This window comes from Muntiacus reevesi, chromosome 5, assembly GCF_963930625.1.
Source record: "Muntiacus reevesi chromosome 5, mMunRee1.1, whole genome shotgun sequence".
In the NCBI taxonomy this organism is placed as follows: domain Eukaryota; kingdom Metazoa; phylum Chordata; class Mammalia; order Artiodactyla; family Cervidae; genus Muntiacus; species Muntiacus reevesi.
In genome coordinates, this window is record NC_089253.1 from 40091292 (window position 1) to 40117783 (window position 26492).

Genomic DNA, 26492 nt, shown 5'->3' on the forward strand with positions numbered 1-26492 from the left:
TTTATTTTCTTGGGCTCCAAAATCACTGTGGACGGAGAATGCAGCCACGAAATTAAGACGCTTGCTCCTTGGAAGAAAAGTTATGACAAACCTAGACAGTGTTATCAAAAGCAGAGACATCCAAAAAAAAAAAAAAAAAGCAAAGACATCACTTTGCCAACAAAGGTCCATACAGTCAAACTGATGGTTTTCCCAGGAGTCATGTAGGGATGGGAAATTTGGACCATAAAGAAACTGAGTGCCAAAAAATTGATGCTTTAGAACTGTGGTGTTGGAGAAAACTCTTGAGAGTCCCTTGGACTGCAAGGAGATCAAACCAGTCCATCCTAAAGGAAATCCACCCTGAATAGTCATTGGAAGGACTGATGCTGAAGCTGAAGCTCCAATACTTTAGCCACCTGATGCAAAGAGTTGACTCATGGGAAAGACCTTGATGCTAGGGAAGACTAAGGGCAAGGGGAGAAGGGGGTGACAGAGGATGAGATGGTTGAATGAAATCACAATCTCAGTGGACATGATTTTGAGTAAACTCTGGGACTTAGTGAAGGACAGGGAAGCCTGGCATGCTGCAGTCCAGAGTTGCAAAGAGCTGGATATGACTTGGCGACTGAACAACTCCTCGATCACCAGGTACAAAGTCTGCCCATCCGTCTCCCACTGGGCTGTGGGAGCTGTGACGGCCGCCCCCTGGGCAGGGTTGTCTTCCAAGGCTGTTCCCCAGCACAGAAGACTGTAGTCTAGGGCAGCCCCCAAGCCTCCACTAAGCACCTAAGTGGATGAATAGTTGGGGGCAGTTGAGGGCTATGAAGTGAGGAGGGCAAGTGGTTGTCTTGGGAAGAAGGGGAGTCCAGGAAGGAGGTGGGAGGCGTGCAGGGCCTGAGAGACAGCGTGTCCATCCTGAGAGGTCAGAGACGGTGGAGGAGGTGGCCCAGGCTCTCCGGTGAGAGCTGGAGGGCGTGACTAATGAGGCAGCTCAGACAACAGCCTGGTCCTTTGGGGCAGAGGTTTGGCAGTGAAGGGCAGGAGGGTGGCAGGGGTGGGAGTATGGAAGAGATAGACTTTTGTGCCTGGAGAGGAGATTCCTCTCTTGCCCCAGGCCGGGCCAGGTACCTTGCAACTTCTCATCTTGTTCAATCTCATTAATTCTCACCAGTGCCCTGGAAGATGACGTTGATAATGAAGATGACTGCTGTTGGTGGTCTCACTTTATAAATAAGGAAACTGGAGTCACTGTACCTGTCAACTACCAGTTGGCATTTACCAAGAGCATTGCCAATGACTGAAGGACAAAGGCATTTGCCATCCACCTCTATGGAGATGCCCTGTAGCTCAAATGGTAAGGAATCTGCTTGTGATGCAGGAGACCAGGGTTCAATCCCTGGGTTGGGAGGTTCCTCTGGAGAAGGGAATGGCAATCCACTCCAGTATTCTTGCCTGGAGAATTCCATGGACAGAAAAGCCTGGTGGGCTACAGTCCATGCGGTTACAACTAACACACACATCTATGGAAATTGAACCCTGTGCTGCTACAGCTGTTGACCTTCAACAACCCCTGAGGGAGTTCAGGGTGGAGTGAGGCATTCCCTGCTCCAGGGAGTCTGGTGGGACAGGTCTTTAGATAGTTGGGATGTTTTTAGGAACAGATTTTATGATCTCAATCGTTGCAGTCTCCTCATATTTAGAGAAGCACTAAATCCTCTCTCTCATGGTGACATCAGATCCTCATGAATAACAAAAAATCTTTTGTAAAATGAGTGCTTCACGCTATTGACTCCCCCTTCACCAAAACCTTATATATTGACCTTCCCTCACTGCCACTTTGGAGCAGTCTCTCAGAGCCATCTGAGATGCTGCCTCCAGGGCTACAGTCCTCATTTTGACTCAAATAAAACTTAACTCACAACTCTCAAGTTGGACAGCTTTACTTCCCTGGTGTCTCAGATGGTAAAGCATCTGCCTACAATGCGGGAGACCCAGGTTCGATCTCTGGGTTGGGAAGATCCTCTGGAGAAGGAAATGGCAACCCACTCCAGTACTCTTGCCTGGAAAACCCCATGGACGGAGGAGCGTGGTAGGCTACAGTCCATGGGGTCACAAAGAGTCGGACATGACTGAGCGACTTCACTTTCTTTCTTTTCTTTCTTTCTAAAGTCACAAAGGATGGAAGTAGCAGAGAGGATGTTTAAACTCAGGCCAGTCTGATTCCAAAGCAGGCTCTGTCCACCACCCAGGGAGACCAAGGAAGCTCTGAGCAGGAGAGAGCCTATAATTGGGGGCAGCCCCCAGGGAGAAGCACACAGCTGTGGGGCAGGAATAGGGCACTGGGCCTTCTCAGGCTTCCTGAGGGCCTAGGTGGTGTCACCTCCTGAAGGGACTACTGGGCTCACCTCCCAGGCCTGGGCTGGTGACCAGCAATCTCCGGCAGCCGGGGGGCGGATGGACCCTAGAGTGTGAAGTGGCCAAAGAGACAGGGCCCGGGGTATCATGGTGGTGGGCTTCCCTGAAACAGCTGACCATGAAGTTCAATGTGGGTGAGGAGGAGGGAGAAGCCAAAATAGGCTGGGGGGTTGCACTCCGCCCTTCCTCCCTCTGTGAATCCTCTTGCCCCACCCCTTCATGCGTCCTTGGCTGGCAAATACTGTTTTCTCCCCTGGAAACCTCCCTACCTCCTCCTCCTTCAAGGGCAAGTTCAGAAGCCCCCTCTGTCTACCTCGACCACCCCTCCTCCCTCTCTTAGTTCCCTCTCTGGTTCCCTAGGGTACTAGAAACCAGATTTTCTGACCCAGGAATGGGATGCAGGCCTAAGATTTATTCACTCTAGTTTACTGCCATTGCCTCTGTGGTCTCACCCAGTCTCATTCAGCTTTAAATACCATTCATAAATGAAATTGATATCTCCAGGCTGGAGATATCAACTCCCCTGAGTTCCAGCCTCTGATTCCTTCACATCTTCATGTGAATGTCAAAAAAGACATCTTAAACCTGAGCGGCCAAAACGGAAGTCCTGGTCTTCCCCTTCCCCACCCACCTTTCTTCTTTCAAAGTTGTCCACATCTCAGTCAAAGGCACTCCATTTTTCCAGTAGCACAAGCTAAAAACCTTGAAGTTGTCTTGGTTCTTCTCTTTCCCCACATCCAGTCCATCGGGAAGTCCTTGGCTCTTCCTTTAACATACGTCCATGTCTTGAACCCTTCTCCCACTTTCGCTGCCACCCAGCTGGGACAAGCACCATCCCTCTTGTATGGATTACAGCAGTGGCCTCTGCACTGCCCTGCTGTTGACCTTGCCCCTACATTCTTCTCAACCCAGCAACCAGGCGGTCCTCTGAGCACATAACCCAGGCCTTCTACCCCTTCCAGACTCTAATAGCTCGCTCTAGTTCCAGTCACAGTGCTTTAAAATCTACAAGCCTGGGCTTCCCTAGTAGCTCAGTAGTCAAGAATCTATCTGCCTGCCAATGCAGAAGACACAGGTTTGATCCCTGATCCGGGAAGCTCCCACATGCTTCAGAGAATGAAACCCATGCACCACAACTATCAAGCCTATGCCCTAGAGCTGGGGAACCACAACTACTGAAGCCTGCGTGCCTAGACCACATGCTCTGCAACAAGAGAAGCCACTGCAGTGAGAAGCCTGTGCACCGCAACTGGAGAGCAGCCCCTGCTTGCCGCAACTAGAGGAAAGCCGGAAAATAAAAAAGACTCAGCAGAGCCCAAAATAAAGAAATAAATAAAATTATATTAAAGAAAAAACAAACCTACAAGCCCTAAAGGATCTTCCTCTAACTTGTCTGACTTTCACTTCCCACACTTCCCCCGATGGCCCACTTTGCTCCAGCCCATTGTGCCGTGTGTAGTTCCTCAAACATTCCAATCGTGTTCCTGCTGGGGAGCTTTGGACTACCTGCACCCCCAGCCTGGAATGCCCTTCCCCTAGACAGCCGCTGTACTTTCTGCCTCCCCTTCTTCAGATCTTGACTCAAATGTCACTTCTTGTTTGCCTTCTCCGAATGTTTTAGTTAAAACTATAAATCTGGGGACTTCCCTGCTGGTCCACTGGCTAAGACTCCATGCTCCCAATGCAGGGGGCCCAGGTTCCACCCCTAGTTATCAAACTTGATCCCACATACCTCCACTAAGAGTTCACATGCTGCAACTAAAGATCTTGCAAGTCAGAACTAAAGATCCCATGTACCACAACTAAGACCTGGTGCAGGCAAATAAATAAATATTAAACAAAATAAAAACAAATTATGACTTTCTGCATCTGTCTTCCCTGTTTCATTTTCCTGCATAGAACATATATCATCCAACATGATATGTATTTTACTGGTTCATTCATTTAGTTTATTATCTGCCTCTTCCTTCTAGAACACAAGTTCTATGAGGGCAGTGCCTTTTCTGTTGTTTTCTTTGTTGCCTGCAACAGTGCCTAGCACATGATGGGCACTCAACAAATGCTGCTTGAGTGGTTGTTTGGGGGCCACCCCTGTGCTGTGCTGAGGGAAGGACAAGGAGTAAAATATGACAAAATCTCTGAGGCTTGTCTTGGGTGGCGGTTTTCTGATTTTCATGAGTAGGACCCTATCTGGGGAGCTCTTAGAAATGAATATTCTGGCTCCACCCCTGGAGATTCTGGGGTAGGCTCCAGGGCTGCACAGTGCACAGGTTCCCCAGGTGATGGTGATACAGGTCAAGTGAGGGTCACACTGGTCTGCTAGGATAGACTGAAATGAAGGATGTCCAGGACGCCAGATGTCTCAATTTCACATGACCTTCCACTCCCCATTAAACATGCCTGCCTCCCCTCTGAAGTGTAAGTTCTGGACTGGGACAGCCTGTTGTTCCTTTCTGTGCTCCCTAGGTTCTGCATAGTGTTCGTATGGTCCTCTGCAGTGCTCAGTCCTGTCCAACCCTTTGCGACCCCGTGGACTGTAGCCCACCAGGCTTCTCTCTCCATGGGGATTCTCCAGGCAGCAATACTGGAGAGAGTAGCCATGCCCCGCTCAGGTATGGTCCTAGTCAGTGTTTACTGAGAGAGCGAATGAGTGGAGGATGAATGAATGGTTAGAAGACAGATATACAGATGAATTAAAAAGAAAAAAGAAAAAGAAAAAAAAGTTAGATGGATGAATGACTCTGGTTAGAAAAGGGATTTCAAGAGTTCACGATCTAGAAGGTGGGAAATGTTCCAAACACCTCTCCTTTGCCCGAGGGTTGTCGGAGGAGCAGGTATTTCAGAGGTCGTGACGCGACGGTCGGCTGGGAAGGTGGCTGCTCCGCGGATGACCAGGTTAAGGCGGAGGAGACCCAGAGGCCAGCTCAGCGGAGGCGCTGCCACCCACCGGGTTGCCCAGCCGCGCGCTTCCCCGCGGGCTGTGAGGCCGTTGCCGTGGCTACACACACAGCCTGGGGAGACGGGGGCGGGCCCGGGCTTACGTCATTCCTAGCGCGACGCTTGCTCCGCGCCTCCCGCCTCTTTCTGGTGTGCGAGACCCTCGGCCCGCCTCCCAGGCTCTCCACCTGCGCGCCTTCCCCCGCCCGTCCCTTCGCGGGGCTCTGCGCCGGCGCGGTTCCCGCCAGGGCGCGCTGGGGAGCCCGCGAGACGCACGCGCAGTGCGGGGCCCGCCGCCGCTCCAGTGTCGCCGCTACCGCCGCCTCCCAGCCGGCAAGTGTGGGAAGGAGGAGCTGAGCGCCACCGCCGCCGTTGTCGCCATGGGGGTGAGTGAGGCAGGGAGAGGAGACGCCAGGGCTGGGAGGGCTCCCCGCTCCCCTTGCCACCCCCCCTGCGCCCCCATTGTTCCTTGAACCCCCTCTCACGTGACCCTGACCCCCTCCGGCCTCACGTGACCCCCCTCCCAGCCCCCACATGACTCGACTACCTCAGTCGAAGTGCCCCCACGCCCGGCTCAACCCTGGGAATCTCCAGGGGAGCCCCCTCTCCGGGCCCCACCCCCTCCGGTGCCCCCCGCCTCTCGCGTCGCGCCCGCCTCTGCCTTCCTCTAGGATCTGTTATCTTCTTGGCGCCCACCCCACCCCCCTGCATCCCCGAGCAGTCCCTGGGTATCCCCCCCGCCTCCGTGGGTCACCCATCACCCGGCTGTCACTAGCTTCGTGGCTTTCCATATCCTAGGCCTGCGCTGGCTTGGAGGGAACCGAGGCCCAGAGGAAACGAGGCACCCAGCCAAGGTCACAGACCCTGACTCAGGGCTCTCGAATCCCCGCCGCTGCGCTTCCCGCTACCCAGTCTCTTTCGAACCTCTCCACCAGGTTCCTCTTGCTCCAAAAACATTCTCTTCCTTATCGACAGAGGTTTGCCTTCAGGGGCCTCCCAGATGCACGCAAGTGGGTCTTATTAGTTGGGTTGCTAGTGGTATTCACACCGCAGGTGGTTTTGCTTGGGGAAGCTGTGCAGAAGGTGAGCAGGGGGCGCTGGAAGGGCACTGGTGATGGCCCCAGCCCCGGATGGATAGTGACCACCTGTTCTGCAGAAGGCAGAGGTGCTTTTTATCCGGGGCATGTGCTGATAGAAGGTTGGGCAGAAGTTACGCGCATGTTTCTGTGAGTTCACCTTCCTAAGTCCTAGTTAGAGCTGCACCTGTCACTCTCCTGAACAAGTAACTGGCCCTCCCTGGCACCACATATCTTAGTTTTTACGCGAAATTTCCACCACCTTCTAGGGAGTCCTCACTTTGGAGCCAGAGAAACTCCAGTTCCAGGCTGATCTTCCCTGACTGGTGGCATGATGTTGTGCCAGTGAGCTGGCCTTTGTGGATTTGAATTTCCTCATAGATGTGATGAGGATGATACCTCCCCTTTGAGACAGATATGAGGATTAAATGAGATAGATGTAAATAGTCACATGGGTGTCTCTTAAATAGTGGCTGTTATTTTCCCCTGTATTCTCAGCAGTTTTCTAAAATAGATTTGTGCTATTTTTAACCCATTGGATTTGTCCCTACTGTTATTAACCTAGATTTTTATCCTCTCCACTCAAATAGTTATTGACTGAATGAATCAACTTGTTAGACAGAAATGGTTGTCTTACCCATGTCAGAGCACTTTATGTAATCCATGTCAAAACCTATTCATCGTGTTTCAGCAAGGACTTTTGGACACTGTGTGCTTCATGTGTAGAAAATCAAGTCTAGAGGCCTTAGGCATATTTAACCTAGATTTTAGTGAAAGGTCCCAGGCCCCAGCTCTTCTGTAGAAACGGAATAAAATCTTGTGTCCCTGGTATTACTTAGTGAATCTGCCCAGCATCAGCCATTCCACACTGAGCAGAAAGCAAGAAGCATTACATGCCATTCTGATTCAACACTTCCTCATTGGTTGAGTTGAAACAGCGGGCCTCAGAGATCCTGAGATCCTTGCTGCTTCCTCTAGGGCCCCAATCTTATTACTCATGTGTTACAGATGTGTTTCTCACAACAGCCCCCACCTGGTTGGTCTCTTCCGGCCTGAAACTCATTACAAAAGAGAGATTTGAATTTCCCTCACTGAAGCAGAGCCAGAACCCTCTCATTATCCTCATTCTTTGTGGGTGGGGGGCTGTGGACTCCCCACCTCATGTCGGAAGGGTCATGGGTCCTGGTCATCACCCTCCAGCACAGCGCCTTGCTCCGTATGATGGTCTGGCCCCTGGCTGAGGGAGAGGGTGGCCTCAGGTGGAGCACCGTTCTCTCCAGAGTTCTCTCCCCTTGCTGCCACACAGGTGTTGTCTCAGGAATTAGAATATAGAGCTCTGTCTCGGGCTTCCCTGGTAGCTGGTAAAGAATTCACCTGCCACGCAGGAGACCCTGGTTCGATTCCTGGGTTGGGAAGATCCCCTGGAGACGGGAACGGCTACCCACTCCAGTATTCTGGCCTGGAGAATTCCATGGACTGTATAGTCTGTGGGGTCGCAAAGAGTCAGACACGACTGAGCGACCTTCACTCACTCTCTTTGCCAGAAACGTTTTTTTCCTGGATTCCTTGTGGGATGGAACCATTGATACTGAAAACCTAAAGGGTCCCAAATCTTTTTTCTGAAAGGTGCCTCCTGCTCCCATGGGGGTGTTTTTTAATTTCACTCTGTGACCCCTCATGGTCATAGAATTACCATTATGACTAGCAGTCACAGAGATGCCACTTTGAGGGGCTTACTGGTGGGCCAGTGGTTAGGACTCTGTGTTCTCACTGCCGGGGGTGCAGGTTCAATCCCTGTCAGGGAATTAAGAGCCCACAAACTGCAAGGTGTGGCCAAAAAAAGGAGAGAGAGAGATACTACTTTCATAGAAATAACAAGGGGAGGAGTTTGACAGCTGCATGTGAAAACAACTCTTCCATCACACTTAGTTACAGCAAGCTTCATATACGTTTAATTGATGAACAGAGCATGGACTTTGGGGTTCAGACCTGGATTTGAATCCTGGAGGATTTATTCAGCAGGTGTTTATGGTTACTAGGTACTTGTGAACAGAAATCCTTACAATAAAGAATTTTTGTATCTGGTATATTGTATCATTTTTTTTCTTCTCGCAACAGCCCTGTGAGGTAGAGGCATTGTTAGCCCTGTTTTATGGATAAACTCTGGGAGTTGGTGAGGGACAGGGAGGCCTGGCGTGCTCTAGTCTGTGGGGTTGCAGAGTCGGACACAACTGAGCAGCTGAACTGATTGATAAGGAAACTGAGGTTCAGAGGAACCGAGTGACTTGTTGGAAAGAGAGTAAATAACTTGCCCAAAGTCACACAGCTATTAAGTGGGAGAGCTGAGAGTCAAATCTGGGTCTCTTGACTCAAAATCGCACACTCTTTATTATGTAAAGCTCCCTTGGGAAAGACAAGGAGCTTTACTGTTCACTGCGCTTATTTCCCATTTTAATTAGGAGACTTTCCCTGCGTCCCCGCAGGATAGTCTTATCTCCACAAGGCAGGACAAAGCTAATTGGAACGGTAGGAGACCACTTTTCCTTGCGAGTGCTCGGTTCGGGGGAGAGCTTCTGCCTGTCTGGCCCAGCCGGCCCTAGCCTGTTTCACACCTGGAGTGCAGGCAGCGAAGCGCTTAAGGGGCACTTTCTTTACCCACAGTCTTGGACCACAGCGGCCCAAAGCTCCAAGAGCTGCCTGGCTCACCTGTTCCCCTACGTGAATGAGCCCATAAATCTGGAGACCCAGACCTGGCCCTCCTGCTGGTGCTTAGGAATTGCTTACTTCTAGTGCTTAAGAATGAGACGCTATGGAGGGAACCTAGATTTCATTGCCTTCCGGGTTTTGGAGTCACATGTGCAGCACCTCCGATCCTTCAGCTCTGTATCACGCTGAGAGAGAGCTAGAGTGCAGGGTGAAGGCAGGGAGCTGGCCTCGATGGTGAAGGTTTGTTGACTTCGGACCTAGCCTTGTGGCTATTCTGTTAGGCTGGCAGTCGTGTCCCCGTTTTCCTGGAGGTGGAGTTCCTTTCTTAGTCACCTGGCCTGTTTGATGCCAAAACCCATGTTCTTTCTGCCCCATTGCACAGCCCTGGTGATCTTCCGTCTCAGGCTTCCCTGTTCTTTATCCCTACTTCAGTGTGGAGGTAGGGTCTGGGGTGGTATTGTGTGGGCATGTCACGTTAGCTGCTACCATACCAGAAGGGTAATGAGGGATGAATCACCCAGCGGCTGCCGTGGGACTCCCGAGGTCTCATCTTGACCTTAGTTGAACAGAGCTAAGAAGGTATTGGCCGCAGGTGTAGGCTTTCCCAGTGGGAGACAGCGTGGCTGGGGGCACAGATGCTGAATCTGCAGCCCAATCCCTGGGATTTAGTCTCCCCTTTGCCATTTGCTCTCTGTGGAACTCTGAACAAGTCACGACATCCCTTTGAGCCTCAGCTTCTTCTTGTGAAAGTGTTCTGCAAGATGAGTGTATTTCTCAGTGTTGTCTTGAAACTCAGATTCCCAGAGGAGAAAAAAAATGGATGCTCTAAAACCTCTTTGTGGTTGAGAGGGGCTAGTTGTGCCCCCAGACCCCAATGTCACGAAGACAGTCTGCTCTCTTGTTTGTTCCTTCCCCCAGGAAGGTAAGAAAGGGGCTCCAGCCCGGCTTCCTGCAGTGCCCAGCCTGCAGCTGGTACACAGCTGGTGCTGGGCGAGTCTGTACCTGGAAGAGCCACTTCTGTGAGCTCCTGGTATCGGAACTCTTGCCTGCTGCTTGCTTGTGCAGAAGTTAAGCACGGTCATTCCTGGAGAAACCGAGGGTAGAGTTTATCCAGCAGCTGGGTTTTTCAGCTCAGCCTTTCCTGGGCTGTGTCCCAGCTAGGGTGGAATTGGAAGTAGCAAAACGTCTCACTGGTGAGGTCAGGAAGTGAGGGGTGGGGTCAGACGAGGTCATGTAGCTGGTGGAAAGCAGAGCCGTCTTCCCAGGGCCTTGGGGTGATTCAGGACTCAGACTGGGTGGGCAGGCACCCCCAGGTGCCTGTGCTGCTCTACCCCTCCTTGGGAGGGAGACTGGGACGTGTTGTTTATTGAATACAGGCCACAGTAAACCTCACGGACTTAGTACTTTAAAGGAGGTATAAAGAGCCATGCTCATCAGCTGAGGGAAGGAGGCTCCAAGAGTGACTGTGGCTTGTCCTAAGACCCGAAGGGAGTGCAGGGCAGAAAGAGGCTTTGGACAAGGTCTGTTGAGCTGTGGGCTCTTTCCCCCATGTTCCCAGTTTATTTGATCATTCTTTGGCAGTGGTGGGTCGTCGCTGCTGTGCGCAGGCTCTTTCTAGTGGCGGGGAGCGGGGCCTCCTCTTCATCACGGTGCCTGGGCTTCTCGTGGCGGCGGCTTCTCTTGTGGGCTCGATGGCTCATGGGATCCTCCCGGAGCAGGACTGGAACCCGCCTTCCCTGCACTGGCAGGCGACTCCCAACCACTGGACCCCTAGGGAAGCCTCCCGGTTTTTACACGGGGTGAGAGGGGAGGGTCCATGTAGACTTGAGAAAACCTGGTGTGACCCTCCAGACCGGACGTGCTCCACTTGGAGTTACGGCGGGTTCGCGGTTTGCTCCTCTGTGTGAGACAGCCTCCCTTTGCTCCTCCCCTGCAGCTTGGCTCTGCTGACCACGTGTCAGTGTGGCCTCTGTCCCCAGGTGAACTCCTTGGGGCCCTTCACTCTGCCCTCGTCACTGGGTGCTAAGTACGCCTGCCACTCACGGGCCTGGGCTGAGCAGCTGTTTTTGGGAGCAGCTCCGTCTCCTTAAGCAGGAGTGCCCCGGGGCCTCGCTTAGAAAGGGCCCCACCTCCCCAGGAGGCTGTCCCCAGAGCAGATCGTCGTTTCTTGAAGCCTGAAGACACTGAGAAGGCTTTGAATAAATTTATACTTAAGAGCAGCTATCAGCAGCTGCTTCAGATGCCATCGCCTTCCTGAAACCTGCCCTGAATGTGTCTAAAATTACTTGTTCCTGCCTTAGAAGGGAATGAACAGATGAATATTTATTAGGCAGCGCTGAGGTGCAGGGCTCTGCTTCAGTCCTCACAGTGACCCCCTGGTCCCGCAGCCGGTCCTCTTCCCGGTAGGGAAGCGAAGTCTAGCGATGCTCCCACGGTCTCATGACTGGGAAACGCTCAGGTCTTTCCTATGTGACCAGGTGACCGTGCGTGTGGCAGCCAGACCTGAAGTTCCTGCTGCTGAGACCAGGCACACGAATTGGGGACCGGCCCTTGGGGTCCCCAGAGGGAAAGTGAAGTCCCGTCCTTCGTTGGTCACCGCCTTCCAGCCCACTCTGCTTTTCCCTCTTGCAGAGGAAGTCGAGCAAGGCAAAGGAGAAGAAACAGAAGCGACTGGAGGAGCGAGCAGCCATGGATGCGGTCTGTGCCAAAGTGGACGCCGCCAACAGGGTAACTCTCCCGTCTTTCCCAGTCCCTTCCTTCTGGAACCGCAGCTTGGTTTTTAATTTGACTTTTGGCGTCACCCTGTGGCAGAACAGAGTTACTACGCATCCACACCTCTACTGCCTTCTTGGTGCGGTGGGGTTGGGGTGAGGCTTTGGACCAGCCTGGCTGGGAGCCTGGGAGAGTTGTGAGGAGGACCAGGGATGGGCCCAGGGGCGCAGGGAGGTGTGGAGTCAAGAGAAAGTGGCTGCTTCTTTTTGTGGGTCTGTTTCCTTACCATTGGAAAAGCGTCTGGAAAAGTTTTTATTAGGGTTTTGCATCTTGGGGAGGAAGCCTCCCTAGTAAAATGTGGTATAGTTTTCTCATTCTTGCCTTCAGACATTTATTGCCTGCCTGTGAGGTGCCGCAGGTTGTGCTCTGCCCTGGGGTTGCAGCAGCCTGGTTTTAGGGGCCACAGTCAGGGGAGGAGTAGTCATGATTCTGAGCACTCTGTGGGCCTGACTGGGAGCGGCTCAGCTTTCCCATGAGCCAGGAGAGATTTGGGTCACCCTTCCTGCTGCAGTTCACGTTCCAGGTTTTGTTATTCTTTTAGTCCACTCAGTAAGCAGTCATACTTTCGAGGATGTGGCCCAGGGACATGATTTTCCATTTTGGATTTTGACCAGGGAAAGTTAGTTGAGGACGTCGTAGAAGGACACGAGTGGATCAGGAGTCCTCTCTTCTCTCTTGGGTTAGGTGGCCACTGAGCAGGTTTTATGCTCGGAGGCCAGTGTTTTAGTATTAGGCAGTAAAGTTTCTTCTTCCCGTGTCAAACAAAGCTACAATTTTGTTGGGCTTTCTTCCTACACGTGACTTCAGAGCTAAGACAGATGGCGTGTCTGTGTAAGGGCTGCTCCTGGCCTGGGGAGCTGTGCCTCCACGTGGGTCCACACAGGGTGGAGCCGGTGACGGCCAAGCCCTCGTTTGTGCTATATACTCCTCTTTTCTTTCCTTCCACAGCTTGGAGACCCACTGGAGGCTTTCCCCGTGTTCAAGAAATACGATCGGAATGGGTGAGTGTTCAGCACTCCTACCTGTCCTGTCCTTGCTCTTTGGGAATTCACCTTTCCAGAGTAGGCTTCCTCAGACTTCTTTTTTCTTTGTTAATGAAAAAGCAGAAACAATGGCTAGTATCCTGCTGATACAAACCCCTCCGTTAGGGTAACAGAGGGATCTGCGGATGAGCAAAGGTGGCCTGATCTCAGACTGATGTCTGTGTGGGGCTTGCTGTGTTCCCTGACTGAGAACCACAGAGGGGAAACAAAGCTGAGAAATCATCTGGGCTGATTCCCTCATTTTAGGCAGAGAACCAAGACTCCGATGAGCTAAATGAGAGTCTGAGCTTCTGGAATTTCTCCCTGCCAGCTGAGGGGACTTTTCATTCTCAGTTCAGCACTCTTTCCCTGAGTATATAGTATAATGGGTAAAAGCCACTTAGGGATTTGTGACCCTGGACAAATTACTTACCTTCTCTGTGTCTAAATTTTCGAAATAAGTACTTTCCCCACAGAGTCATCAGAAGGATTGGATGAAGCGTTAGTGCCTGGAACATACTAAAGGCTAGATCCGTGTGAGTTGTTATTACTACTATTCTCTTTACTAATCCAGTTCACTGCCGATTCTGGATTAAAGCCCCACTCCCCTTTTTGTTTCTTTGGTTTATAAAATAGGTACCAGAGATGCTGTTTGCTCAGGGAAAAACCAGGGCTATGATTTTACAGAATCATCACCATGGGTTTGAATCATAATGATGCTTCTTATTAACCGTATTTGGTTAAGTCGACATACTCTTCAAGCCTTAATTTTTGTCGGTTAAATGGAGTGATGATGCCAAACTTGCAAGGAGCACAGAGACTATATCCAGCACTGGAAGTAGGAGCTGGTGTCAGTATTTTAATGAATGAGATAAGACGAATGTAAATGCATGAATTATGATGGAGAGACTCCAGTAGGTAATACTACATTTGCCTTGCATGGCTGTGTCTGAGTTTCATAGTATCATGTTAATGTATTCTTCCTGTCTGTGATCAGATGCGTTACAACTCTTCTCAAAGCCGCATCATCATTCAGATTCCAGGAAGTCCTTTGACATAGTTTGGCTATGACGAACCTAGACAGTGCATTAAAAAGCAGAGAGTCAAAGGTCCATATAGTCAAAACTATGGTTTTTTCCAGTAGTCACGTACAAATGTGAGAGTTGGACCATAAAGAAGGCTGAGCACCAAAGGATTGATCTTTTGAATTGTGGTGCTGGAGAAGACTCAAGAGTCCCTTGGACAGCAAAGAGATCAAACCACTCAATCCTAAAGGAGATCCACCCTGAATATTCATTGGAAGGACTGATGCTGAAGGTGAAACTCCAGTACTTAGGCCACCTGATGCTAAGAGCTGACTCGTTGGAAAAGACCTTGATGCTGGGAAATATTGAAGGCAGGAGGAAAGGGGGGCAATGGAGATGAGATGGTTAGATAGCAACGCTGACTCAGTGGATATAAATTTGAACAAACTCTGGGAGACAGTGAAGGACAGAGGAACCTGGAGTGCTGCAGTCGTGAGGTTGCCAAGAATCAGACACGACTTAGCGACTGAACAAGAACAACAGAGATTCCTTACTGTGATCTCAGTGTTCCCGCCCCACGTTCTCACGACTTCCAGAGACATGGGCCAGCTCTGAAGCAGGCGTTGCCAGTTGACTCTGGGCTCATTTGGTGCTTGGAATTGTGTGTGATTTGTGTGGCTAAGACTGTACTTTCTTTTCTTTCTTTTTTTTTTTTAAGACTGTACTTAAAGAAGTCAGTTGAGTGGAGAATCTATGCTCTCCAACCAGCCTTCAGAAAATGTATAGCTAAGAGAGGTGCAGTGCTGTGTTGGGTCATTTCTGACCACTACATGGTCAGCAGTACAAAGAAAGAAGACTCTTCAGAGCCAGAGTCCTGTACTCACATGGCCGAGCACACATGTAGCTTATATGATGCGCTAGTCAGAGAGGTGACGGTGGCTTCCAGGGGTGATGTCCTCCGAGGAGTTGAGTCAGTCCTTTCAGAATGTGGCGCTTCCTGGAGAATGTGATTTCACAGTTTGCCAAAGAGTTTAACTGTAATTTACTTAAGTCATTTAGAAGTAAATAGCAGATCGAGGGACTCCCTTGGCAGTCTGGTGGTTGGTACTCGGAACTTTCACTGCTGTGGCCCGTGTTCAGGCCCTGGTCAGGGAACTAGGGTCCTGCAAGCTGCATGGCATGGCCAAAAACAAATAGATTGATACCTTAATGCCTCTTTCATTAGTTTAGGGAAACAGAACTTGGGGTGAACCTGAACCCTGATCCATTCTGTTTGATCAGCTGAGAGCACCCCTGTGTCCTCAGAGGAGGCAGCAGGCAGGACTCCTCAGGGGGATGGGGGCTGCCATCTTCCTGAAGGGCCTGAGGTCATCCTGCCACTTTCTCAGGCGAGGTTGGGAGATAAGAACGAAGGGCTCCCATGGGTGCCCAGTGAGGACTGGATTCAGAAATGAAAGCAACAGGAAAAATGCCTCAGGGCAGGAACTAAGGGAACAGAGAAGACTCGGGTGTTTATAACAAAGTACAGAAGAGCGGGCAGAGAAAGCAAAGAGGTAGCCGAGAGGGGAAGGAGTTGACACAGTGCTGAGTCTGATAAGGACGGTGCAGGGGGGTGGCAGGAAGTGGGGCTTGTGGTCAGGATGGTGGTAGGCTGGTGATGACAGTCGTTAATCTCAGCCTGAATGGCTTCATTCCTTCACAGGCACCTTCTGCAGTCACGTCCGGGCTCAGCTTTTCCCTGTAGATTAACTGAGACCAGGAGCGCCTCGTCGTCAGGCTGTCCGGGCAGCGGTCGGTGCTGGGCCTGGCGCTGGCTCCAGACGCCTCCTTTTCCTCTTCCAGGTTGAACGTCTCCATTGAATGTAAGCGAGTGTCCGGCCTGGAGCCGGCCACGGTGGACTGGGCCTTCGACCTGACCAAGACCAACATGCAGACCATGTACGCTCACCTGGGTGGGAGGGGGCTGCCTGTGCTCTGCGGAGTCGCTGTCCTGACTGCCGCTGTCTCCCAGGTACGAGCAGAGCGAGTGGGGCTGGAAGGACCGAGAGAAGCGCGAGGAGATGACGGATGACCGAGCCTGGTACCTCATCGCTTGGGAAAACCGATCGGTGCCCGTCGCCTTCTCTCACTTCCGGTTTGACGTGGAGTGCGGGGATGAAGTCCTGTACTGGTAGGGGCCATGGCGCGGGGGCGGGCACCGGGGAGGAGGCAGAGGCCACGTGCGTGTCTGGGCCTGGGCCAGGCCTCACAGCCCCTGCAGGTTCACTCTGCTTTCCTCCCCCAGCTACGAGGTGCAGTTGGAGAGCAAGGTGCGGCGGAAAGGCCTGGGGAAGTTCCTCATACAGATTCTGCAGCTCATGGCCAACAGGTGGGGGCTGTGTGTGTGTGCGCGCATGCCGCTCTTGGGAGGAGCTGCCTCTGCCGTACGCCTGGGAGAGGGGCAGTGGGGACAAGGCTCACAGGAGTGTTCTGGAAGAAGAGTATCTAGAACCTCCCTGCCCTGCCATGACTCCACATTTGGTGCAGTGGGCTGAGGGCAGCAAGCACCCCTGAGTGCCTGTTCTGTGCATCTCCACTGGGACGCAGAGAAGATGCAGAGAAGTCAGTCAGGCGGGGAGCAGCCTCGTGTCCAAGGGTGGCACCACCCGAGATGGCAGAGCGGGGCTCGGGAGCATTCCCAGCAGCAGGCGGGAGACGGCAGAGTGGGGGGGCTCAGGCGCACTCCCGGCAGGGAACAGGAGACGGCAGAGTGGGGGGGCTCAGGCGCACTCCCGGCAGGAAACGGGAGACGGCAGAGCGGGGCTCAGGAGCACTCCCGGCAGCAGGCAGGAGACAGCAGGCGGAGGCACGAGAGAGCACGTGTGATTTAGCACCTGTTTCTCCTTCTGGAAGGTTCTCTCTGCTTCCTTCTCAGCACACAGATGAAGAAAGTTATGTTAACGGTATTTAAGCACAATCATGGCGCCTACCAGTTCTTCAGAGAAGCACTGCAGTAAGGAGCTGGGCCTGGGGGGGGGACCCCCTGGGCGGCGGCAGCTGCTGGCCCGTGTCTTTTTCCCTATCCTGGCCCACCTTGTCCTAATACTGGGCTCCTGGGCCTGAGGTCCAGAGGGCTGGGGCTGGGGGAGATGGTGTGGGCACGCCTCCGGCCTGGTCCCCTGCCCTGCTCCTGAGCCCTGACTCCTGGGGTGGAAGGCATCCGCCACCCCCAGCCGACCCTTTCCTCCTGCCTGCCTGCAGATTTGAAATCGATGACTCTTCCCCAAGCATGTCCGGCTGCTGTGGGGAGGACTGCTCCTATGAGATCCTGAGCCGGAGGACCAAGTTTGGGGACAGCCAGCACTCCCATTCGGGCGGGCACTGTGGCGGCTGCTGCCACTGAGTCCCAAGCCGGAACGCGCTCTCCAAGGCCTGTCCTCTCCCCAGTCTCCCGCCGCTCTCCAGGCGGCCTCCTCAGCCCCGACCCTGGGGAGGGGTGGTCTGTCTGCCCCTCCTGCTTTCCCCTGGAAGGGCAGGCTGCCGGGAGGGGCAGTGAGGGGCCGGGCACTCGGCGTGTCCTTGCACAGTGGCTCCCTTCTCACGCGGCCCTCGGCCCTGAGCGTGGGGCTCTGCGACCTCCCTGCCGCCGGGTTCCTGACAAGCCCCCTCCCCGCCACACACAGCTGGACGAATGGAGCGTTTGTTCCCAGCTTCGTGAAAATCCTGGAGCCCTGGGTCAGGCTCTGGCTGGTTCCCAAAGAGGAATGGACTCGGCATAGGCTTTTGTGCCGAGAGGCTTCAGAGTGACTCCCCCTGTTCGGTGGAGGGGCTGCTCGACGGAGACCCTTGGAAGGTCTTTTATGTCACAACTTGGGGAAGCAAGGGCGCTCTTCCTGGCTGTGCCTTTGTGGATTCGCAGTTAGAGTGGAGTTGTCCCGGGGACCAGCCGGCTCCGGAGCCCGTGGTTGTCAGCGAGGTGCTGAGGGGCCAGGAAGCAGCGTCGGGGGCCTGTGCGGGGATCATGGCTTCTCTGGCTTCCGACCGGGCTGCATCCCGAGCTTGGCCCCGTGATCCCAAGGCGGTGACCTGAGGGTTTTGTTCATAGGAAAGAGCTGGAGCCTGGCCTGCTCGTCTCCATCCCCTCTCGCTGCCTCCCTCTGCCTCTCGCCTGCCCCCCACCCCGTTCTGACTCTCAAGGGGGAAATAACATCAGGGAGCCCCTCATCTTCCCCCTTATGGCCCCTCGTTCCTGCCATATTTAATGCTGTTTCCTCTCATATCTTGGTGCTGTTAGCTCTCTGAGGGTGGGTCTCCTTCCCCACCGCCACCCCCGGGCCCCCCCCCCCAGCCTTCGGAGAGCCCCCAGCCAGCAGCAGGCCTCCTGCCTGCACCCCCCAGCCTGGCCCCTGCTCCCTCAGGGAGGCCTGCCCTGGCCGGCAGCACGGGGCGCGGCCCCACAGCTGCCCTCCCTGGTGGCAGGTGGGCGGGGGAGCCCCTTCCTCTCCTCTCGTGGGGTGGACAGGGCACAAGGTCAGAGCTCAGGCAACCCCTCATCCCCAGACCTTACTCTCCTTCCAGGGAAGAGAATGACCAAATCCTTATCCAGGAAAAAGCACCTGCCGCCTCCCCTGGGACAACTGGAGCTCTGCCTTCCAGAGCATCCCAAAGGTCCTGCCTGCGGAGTGTTGATCCCAGGAGGTCGGTCAGTGCTTCTGACCTCAGTCAACTCACCCCAGTCCCTGCCCTGGCCCAGGCCGCCTGTGCTGGCCTGTCTCCCCAAGGCTGCTCTGGCTTCTCCCCCAGGCTCCCACGTGTGCGGGGCCGGGGCACACAGCCTCCCTGCTGAGCACTCTGCGATGCTCTTGACTGCCCTGCGGTGGAGGTGGCACTCCCTTGGAGAGGGCCGCGCACCTTCACACTGGAGCAAACCCACCTTTGGCCCACTCAGCTGGCTCCCAGGAGATTTTACCCAAAGGGGAGAGTTTTCATTGCTAGGAGGACATTAGAGGGTTCCTTCCAAGAATCCTGGAACAAAGGAAGCATATTTAGGAAGAGTTTTTCCTTTGACCCCTGCTGTCTGTCAAAGGACACAGAATGATAAATATTCTTCATTTTAGATCATGGATTTCTGATAACCTCCCACTCACAGGGCCCCAGAGGGACCCCAGTGTAAATCCCACATAAAGGGAGTGAAGTGTCCATGATTCCCTTCACTGGATACCTGGCACTGAGCCCCATTGGTCAATGGACACTTGGTGTGGGCCCTGCTTGTCCAGCTGCCTCTGCCACCACCCAGAGGCTGCTGGGGATGGGTGTGGTCAGGTTGGGCAGGGAGGCACAGCCTGAGGCTTGTAGGTCACCCTGTTGCCATTGAGCCTGTTCAGTTCTCAACCATCAGTCTCCATTTCGCCAAGCTCTTGGTTTTAAGAAACAGCAGGTCTTGTACCAGGCTTTTTGGTTTGTTTGTTTGGGGCATGTTAAAAAATAATTAATTTGAGATTTGTTTTTTAGTTGGTTTCCACTCTGTTTCAGGTTATTTGCATTGATGTCAGATGTGTACATGACATGTGTGTGGTTCTTTTTAACCCTTCCTGTTTTTTTTTTTTTTTTTAGAGGAAACTTTGGAGATAATACGCCTTCTTGAGATATATATATATATATTTTTTCTTTAGCAACTTGTTATCACTGGAATCAAAGGGAAAAGTGATCTCTTTGCGTTGGTTGTGTTTGTGTGTCACAAATAAAAGACACTTTGTTCAGCTGCTGGGACGGCTTCCTGGTGCCGGGGTGCCAAGGCAGCAAAGGGCTCAGACCATCCAGCATTGGCTCTAAACCCTCGGGGCACATAGCTGTGATGGCCCCACACCTCTTTCCTATGAAGGAAGCCTCAGGTGGGGAAAACCTCAGGGCGTTTGAGGCGAGGAGCCAGACATGGAAACAGACCAGCGAATGCATGTTTGTGCCACTTCTCAGAAGCTCAGGTCAGAGGTCTTCTCCTGAAGGGTGCCTGCTTTGCTTGTTGGAGAGTCCCAGGCCAAGTGTTGGTGACATTTAACATCTGCAGGCAAACATAAATTCCAGAACATTTGTGTGGGAGTTGAATAGAAGAGCGTGTCGGTGTTTCTCTGACTTCACTGGGGTACTCAGAATATTCTTCGTCTCTTGAAAAGATTCTGGCCCCCTCTTCACTTAGGAAACACAGAGGCCCAAAGGAAGGGTAACTCACGTCAGGCCTGACCGGCCAGGAGAGTTACGAGCTGGGGGAGCCTCAGGCCTCTTGAGCGAGCCAGATGGAGCCATGCGGCTTCTCCCAGGCGGACTCCCGCCAGGAAGTGGGCCAGGAGCCAGGGCTCAGCGCTTCCCGCGGACGGAAGGGCCAGCCCCCTTGTGTTGCTGCTGGTGGTCACCTCTGCTGAAGGTGGAGAGGGCGGCCAGGGTGGAGCCCTGAGTCCCCAGAGTCTTCATGCTCTGGCGGGACAGTGATCTGAGGAAAGGGGCAGAGTCAACAGCTGTCTTGTAGCTGCCACATGTTGTGGCCTCAGCCCCATGGGTGGGAGCACAGCCGGGGACGGTGAGTGCAGCTCCTTTACCCTAGAGACATGAAGGAAGGCACCCCAGCCTGTGGGGAAGGAGAGTATTTTAAATGCTGGAGCATCATTTGACAGCCTTCTCATGAGAAGGAATTCCGCTTCCACCACCCCACCCCCCACCCCCAAGTTCTTTGTTCCTTGAAAGTGAAAGTCGCTCAAGAGTCCATGGAATTCTCCAGGCCAGGATACTGGAGTGGGTAGCCTTTCACTTCTCCAGGGGATCTTCCCAACCCAGGGATCGAACCGAGGGCTCCTGTGTTGCAGGTGGATTTTTTTTACCAGCTGAGCCACAAGGGAAACCCTTGTTCCTTGAAGGCTGTTGTAATCCCAGGCAGGAATTCGTTGGAGTCACCGTCCCCTTGCTGCAGAGTAAATGACCAGATCTAGAAGGAATGGAGGGGCCTCCCTTTGCCGCCACTGGCCTTGTCTGCCCTCCACACCACTTTCCTAAGTACCAGGCTCCCTCTTTCGTCCTCCGAGGCAGCTACCCCCCACCCCTGCCTCCATCTGCAGCTCAGACCTCATCATTCAAGTGGTACTGGCTGGAGTGCCCACTGCCCCTCACTCCCACCACTTCAGTGAGCAGATAGAGCAAGAGGCACAGTTGCAGGACGAGAGGTCCTCACCTTCAGCAGAGCCTGAGCTGGTCTGAAAGCTTCCCCAGTGTGCGAAACCTGGTCCCTGGATGGTTTCTACCACCAGGCTTTGAAAGGGGCCAACTCAAACCTAGGCAGGTTTATTACTAGTTTTTTCTGCTTTTCTCTCTTCAAAAGTATTAACAGGTTGTTTCTCATGAGGTCAAGGGTCTAGGGCGATCGGGAAGATGCTGCAGACGCACCTCGGAGACTGGACAGTCCGATGCCCTCACACTGTTGCTTGGCGGCGGTGGGGAAGGAAACTGGCATTTGGTGATCCCCTGGGATGCCAGCGGCCACTCACCCTTGGTCTTCACATTGCCAAGGGCCCAGCAGGGTCTGCATCCGTCTGCAGTGCCCTGGTTCGTGGTCGTGCCTCCAGACAGGATGCTGTGGGCATGCAGGTCCTTGTGTCCACGTCACGTCTGATGATGGAGTTGTGGGTTGTCTGGTTGGTCCTGGTGGACTCCCTGCCTGGCAAAGCCAACACCTGTTGGCCTGGCATCTTCTCTCAGGTCCTGGCCAGTAGGGACACTATCTCCTGAGAGAGGCTTGCCTTTTGTCCCATGCAGGGAGCTGCCTAGAATGACGGGGACTGGAGCTGAGGTCAGTGTCAAGGCATGTCTGCCCTGTGGGGGCAGGCTCATCCCAAGCAGAGGGCTGGAGGAGGGCCTTAGGACAGAGCCAGAGCCAGCGGTGATGACCTGCTCTCCGGAGGAGGGGAAGCAGCCGTAGTCATGTCATGCTCGGAGGTCAGGGTCACAGATCCCAGTTTCTCTCAGTGTCCCTGCAGGATCTCCTGCCAGAGCCCGGGCTCCAAAGCGCACAGCCCAGGTTAGCCCCCTCCGACCTGGACCCTCTGCCCAGGTGGGGGCGTAGCACCCGCGGGGGCCCGCTTGCGGGGCACGCACATTTCTGCACCGCCCGGGTCCTGCCTGTGCCATGGTGGACAAGGCGAAACCTGAACACCCGCACTTGGGGCTGTGGGGTTCCCTGCTCTGAGAAAATGAACGTCTGCTACAGGCTGGCAGGGGAAGGGCCGCCCTGTGCGCAGGGTCGGACACCCCAAGTTTGGAGAGAAGAGATCCTACAAAGGGATCAGGCGAGAGGACTTGGAGCCGCCTGCAGAACAAGGTTGGGGCTGCAGCCATGAGCCGAGGCCTGACAGCTGACCTGGGGGTGGCTGCAGCGACCGTGGATCCCCAGGGGTGTGACCAGAGGCATAACCTCAGCGCGGGCTCGGATGCCCCCTACGTGACAGAAGATTCAGTGTCCTGTATGTGACCTGGGCGGTCCTCAGCTTGCTGTTGACCTTCGAGTTGAGTGGGGCCTCTAGTATTCTTGCCTGGAAAATCCCATGGACACGGGAGCCAGGTGGACTATAGTCGGCGGGGTTGCAAAGAGTCGGACACAGCTGAGCATGCATAGCAGCACAGCCCGTGTGTATGTGCTTAGAAGGTAATATACACACGGTGTGGGTGTGTGTGTGTGCGCGCGCACACACATTGGTGAGCAGTGCCCGGTGCTCTGCCCAGGCCACACACGGCTTGTCGTGGAGGCTGTGGCACACACAGATCCTGTTGTCCGAGGTGGGGGTGCTGCGCTCCGTGGGCTACTTGGACGAAAGGATCCTGCGCTTGCTCCAGGCTTCTTGCCCGCATACGAGTCCTGACCAAGTCCATCAAGACGTCCTAGGGAGCTGGGGAAGGAGGCCTTGGGTGTGTTTGGGGGGGTCCTCTAGCCCAGCGGCCCTATCCCCTGGGGGTCTCAGTTTACCCATCTGTATCACAGGGCAGGGGCTATGGCAGGCAGACTTGATGACCTGACCCGTTGCCTGCACAGGTGTGGGGGACCTTTGCCAAGCCAGAGCCATCGCCACACGCCAGCTGGCTCGTCACTCTTGGCCGCTGACTGGGTGGCGCCCCCCACAACCCACAACCTCCTTTTGTCTTGGCAGCTGTACCTGTGCCGCCGCCTGCAAGGGGAGGGCCGCGCCCCGGCCCCGCCCCCGTGTGGCTCCGCCCCCGACAGCTGCGTTTTCTCCGGGGAGGGCCGCGCCCCGGCCCCGCCCCCGTGTGGCTCCGCCCCCGACAGCTGCGTCCTGGCCTGGCCCAGGGTGTCTGGCGCCTGGTGACAGCTGTGCCCCAGTAAGAGCAGATGCCCCTTCGGGACCGTGCTTCATCCCTGTCCCACCCCCGCCCGGGGGCTCCTCGCTCCTTGTTGAGGACAACCCAGACCAGAGCCGGCTCCTCCTACCCCTTTCCCCCCACCTTTTTTTTAATTAAAAATTTTTTAAAAAGATTGAAGTATAATTGCTTTACAATGTTGTGCCAACCTCTGCTGTACAACAGAGCGACTCAGTTACACACATACGTACATTCGTTTTCATACTCTTTTCCATTGTGTTTTATCACAGGATATTGAGTATAGTTCCCCGTGTTGTTGATTAGGGCCTTGCTAGTTATCCCTTCTAAACGCACTAATTTGCATCTACCAACCCCTCCCTCTTGGCAGCCACAAGTCTGTTCTCTGTGTCTAGGAGTCTGCTTCTGTTCTGTGGATAGGTTCACTTGTGTCATATTTTAGATTCCACGTGGAAGTCATATCATATGGTATTTGTCTTTCTCATTCTAACTTACTTCACTAGTATGATAATCTCTAGTTGCATCCATGTTGCTGCGAATGGTATTGCTTCATTTGTTTTTATGGCAGAGTCCTTTCTACCCTTTTTTGTGTGAAAACCCCCAGTTTTGATTTCTCTGTGTGACCCCTGGCAGTCATAGAGATACCACTTTGATAGGAATAGTGAGGGGAGGAGTTTGACAGCTGCCTGTGAAAACAGCACTTACATCACCCTTTGTAACAACAGGCGTCCTATCCATTGAGGTGATGTAGTGGAGGGAGCATGGACTTTGGGGCTCAGACCTGGATTTGAGTCTTGGAGGATTCGTTCAGCAGGTATGAACTGAGCTCCTGCTGGGTGCAGATGAAGTGGGTGTGACCGCGCCTCTGATTCTGGGCCTGTACCGTCTGGTGGGAGTGGACAGACAGGGCTGCTAGAAGACCTCTGAGAATCCTGCCCATGGGCTCTCTGAACCTGAAAGTTATCTCACCTCTCTCTACCTGCTTCCTCAGTAAAGAAGTAGGCACGCGTTCCTTGCTGAATTATTGTAAAGATTAAATCCCCTCCCTCTCCTGGGACCTTCCTTCTTTGGACAGTGAGTCCTTCCTGAGCTCTACAAGGGCCTCCTGCTGCTACCCCCACCCTAGGGAGACAGTCCCCACAGGCCTGTAGAGAGGCTGCACCTGACCTCAGCTAGCACCCTGGGGTGGCGCCCTTCACCCTATACCCCTGGTGCTCAGAGCCCAGCCCTCACTTGATGTGCCAGGAGGGGAGTTCAGGTCAGTGGGGTGACTGGAGCTGTGCATATTTGGGGGGCAGGCGACTGAGGGATTTATGCTTGCTGCCCCACAGGGCTGAGGTCTGACCTCCCAGGACTCATGGCTCTACTTGAGAGAGCAGTTGTTGGGCCAGAGCCTTTAATGGACAGGGGCCAGGCCAGGGGTGAGGTCACCCAGTGTGTCTCGAACCTGAGCCTGGCCAGTAGGGTCTGGAGTCCGCCCTGGGATGGGGCACCGGGGGTCTTCCCAGCCCACACATGACCATCAGAACTGGGGGCCCAGATGGGGACACATCTCAGGAGAAGGGACCAGCTCTTCCACCCACTCCCAAGGCTTGGGGTCTATTCTTACTGCTCCATTCAGGGGAGGGGGTGGAGCGGAGGGACAGCTTGGACCCTTGGATCAGAGCCAGGACTCAGGCTGGGATCTCTCGGGCTCGTCGCAATGCAGGAGAGATTCCCAGCAATCTGAGTGGAGTGGGCAGTCCTGGGGAACGAGCTCCCCATCCATGCAGACAGTGCAGTAGTTACCAGGGTGTCAGAGGAGATCCCTGCCTCCCAGAGAGTCTGTTACTCACAGGCAAACTTCCCTCACTGGGCCAGGGAGCTCCTTCTCTGTGCTTGTTATTCTAATGGCAAAAGAAGCACCCACAGGATTTCCAAGAGCTTCCCCTGCAGGGGCTGCAGGTTTGATCCCTGACCTGGGAACTAAGGTCCCGTATGCTGTATGGTACGGCCGGAAAAAAAAGTGCCCAACGTGCAATCTTGGGAAAAGATTGCAGCAGAAAAGGACCATTTCCCACCACTATCTAGAGTGTTGAACACAACCCTTGCGTGAACTAGTGTGAACTAGTATGAACCACTGTTCACAATTGTGTGTGTCTGTCCAGACTTTTACCTATGCATATTCCTAACCCTAGGGATTTTTTTTCTTTGTTTTAGAAAAACAAGACCCTGTCACACTTCATGTTTTCTTTGCTTCTCATTTGTTTTAAAACTTTTTAAAACTGAAGTATAACAGGTATTGTAACCTAATCTCAATATCAGCTTGTGCCGTACTGTGCTTAGTCACTCAGTCATGGCTGAGTCTGCAACCCCGATGATCTGTAACCCACCAAGCATCTCTGTCCTTGGGGATTCTTCAGGCAAGAATACTGGAGTGAGTTGCTGAAGTGTAACAGCTGAGCTATTTCAAATCCTAAAAGATGATGCTGTGAAAGTGCTGTACTCAATATACCAGCAAATTTGGAAAACTCAGCAGTGGTTACAGGACTGGGAAAGGTCAGTTTTCATTCCAATCCCAAAGAAAGGCCATGTCAAAGAATGTTCAAACTACTGTACAATTGCACTCATTTCAAACGCTAGCAAAGTAATGCTCAAAATTCTCCAAGCCAGGCTTCAACAGTACATGAACCATGAACTTCCAGATGTTCCAGCTGGATTTAGAAAAGACAAAGGAACCAGAGATCAAATTGCCAACATATGTTGGATCATAGAAAAAGCAAGAGAATTCCAGAAAAACATCTGCTTCATTGACTACAGTAAAGCCTTTTACTGTGTGGAATACAACAAACTGTGGAAAATTCTATAAGAGATGAGAATACCAGACCACCTTATCTGTCTCCTGAGAAATCTGTATGCATGTCAAGAAGTAACAGAACTGGACATAGAACAACAGACTGGTTCCAAATTGGGTAAGGAGTGTGTCAGGGCTGTATATTGTCACTCTGCTTATTTAACTTACATGCAGAGTACATCATGCAAAATGCCGGGCTGGATGAAGCACAATTTGGAATCAAGATTGCTGGGAGAAATATCAATAACCTGAGGTATGCAGATGACACCACCCTTTTGCAGAAAGTGAAGAGGAACTAAAGAGCCTCTTGATGAAAGTGAAAGAGGAGAGTGAAAAAGCTGGCTTAAAACTCAACATTCAAAAAACTAAGATCATG

At 53.3% G+C, this 26492-nt stretch overlaps 1 protein-coding gene across 1 annotated transcript; it reads left to right on the top strand.

The window, feature by feature from the left end:
- Window positions 1-5511: 5511 nt before the first annotated feature.
- NAA40 (N-alpha-acetyltransferase 40, NatD catalytic subunit) lies at window positions 5512-19939 on the top strand. The gene is made up of 8 exons (XM_065937600.1): window positions 5512-5720; window positions 11748-11843; window positions 12837-12889; window positions 15778-15873; window positions 15947-16105; window positions 16220-16303; window positions 16850-16927; window positions 17176-19939. Exons 1-8 carry the CDS (start codon window positions 5715-5717, stop codon window positions 17315-17317), a joined length of 714 nt encoding a protein of 237 aa, XP_065793672.1. The 5' UTR covers window positions 5512-5714; the 3' UTR covers window positions 17318-19939.
- The last annotated feature ends 6553 nt before the right edge of the window (window positions 19940-26492 follow it).

What these genes read in the sequence shown, in the direction of transcription:
- NAA40 (XM_065937600.1), top strand. An exon ending in AAGAAATACGATCGGAATGG is followed by an intron (nt 12,890 to 15,777) that starts GTGAGTGTTCAG and finishes TTCCTCTTCCAG; the next exon opens with GTTGAACGTCTCCATTGAAT. An exon ending in CTGCAGCTCATGGCCAACAG is followed by an intron (nt 16,304 to 16,849) that starts GTGGGGGCTGTG and finishes CTTCCTTCTCAG; the next exon opens with CACACAGATGAAGAAAGTTA.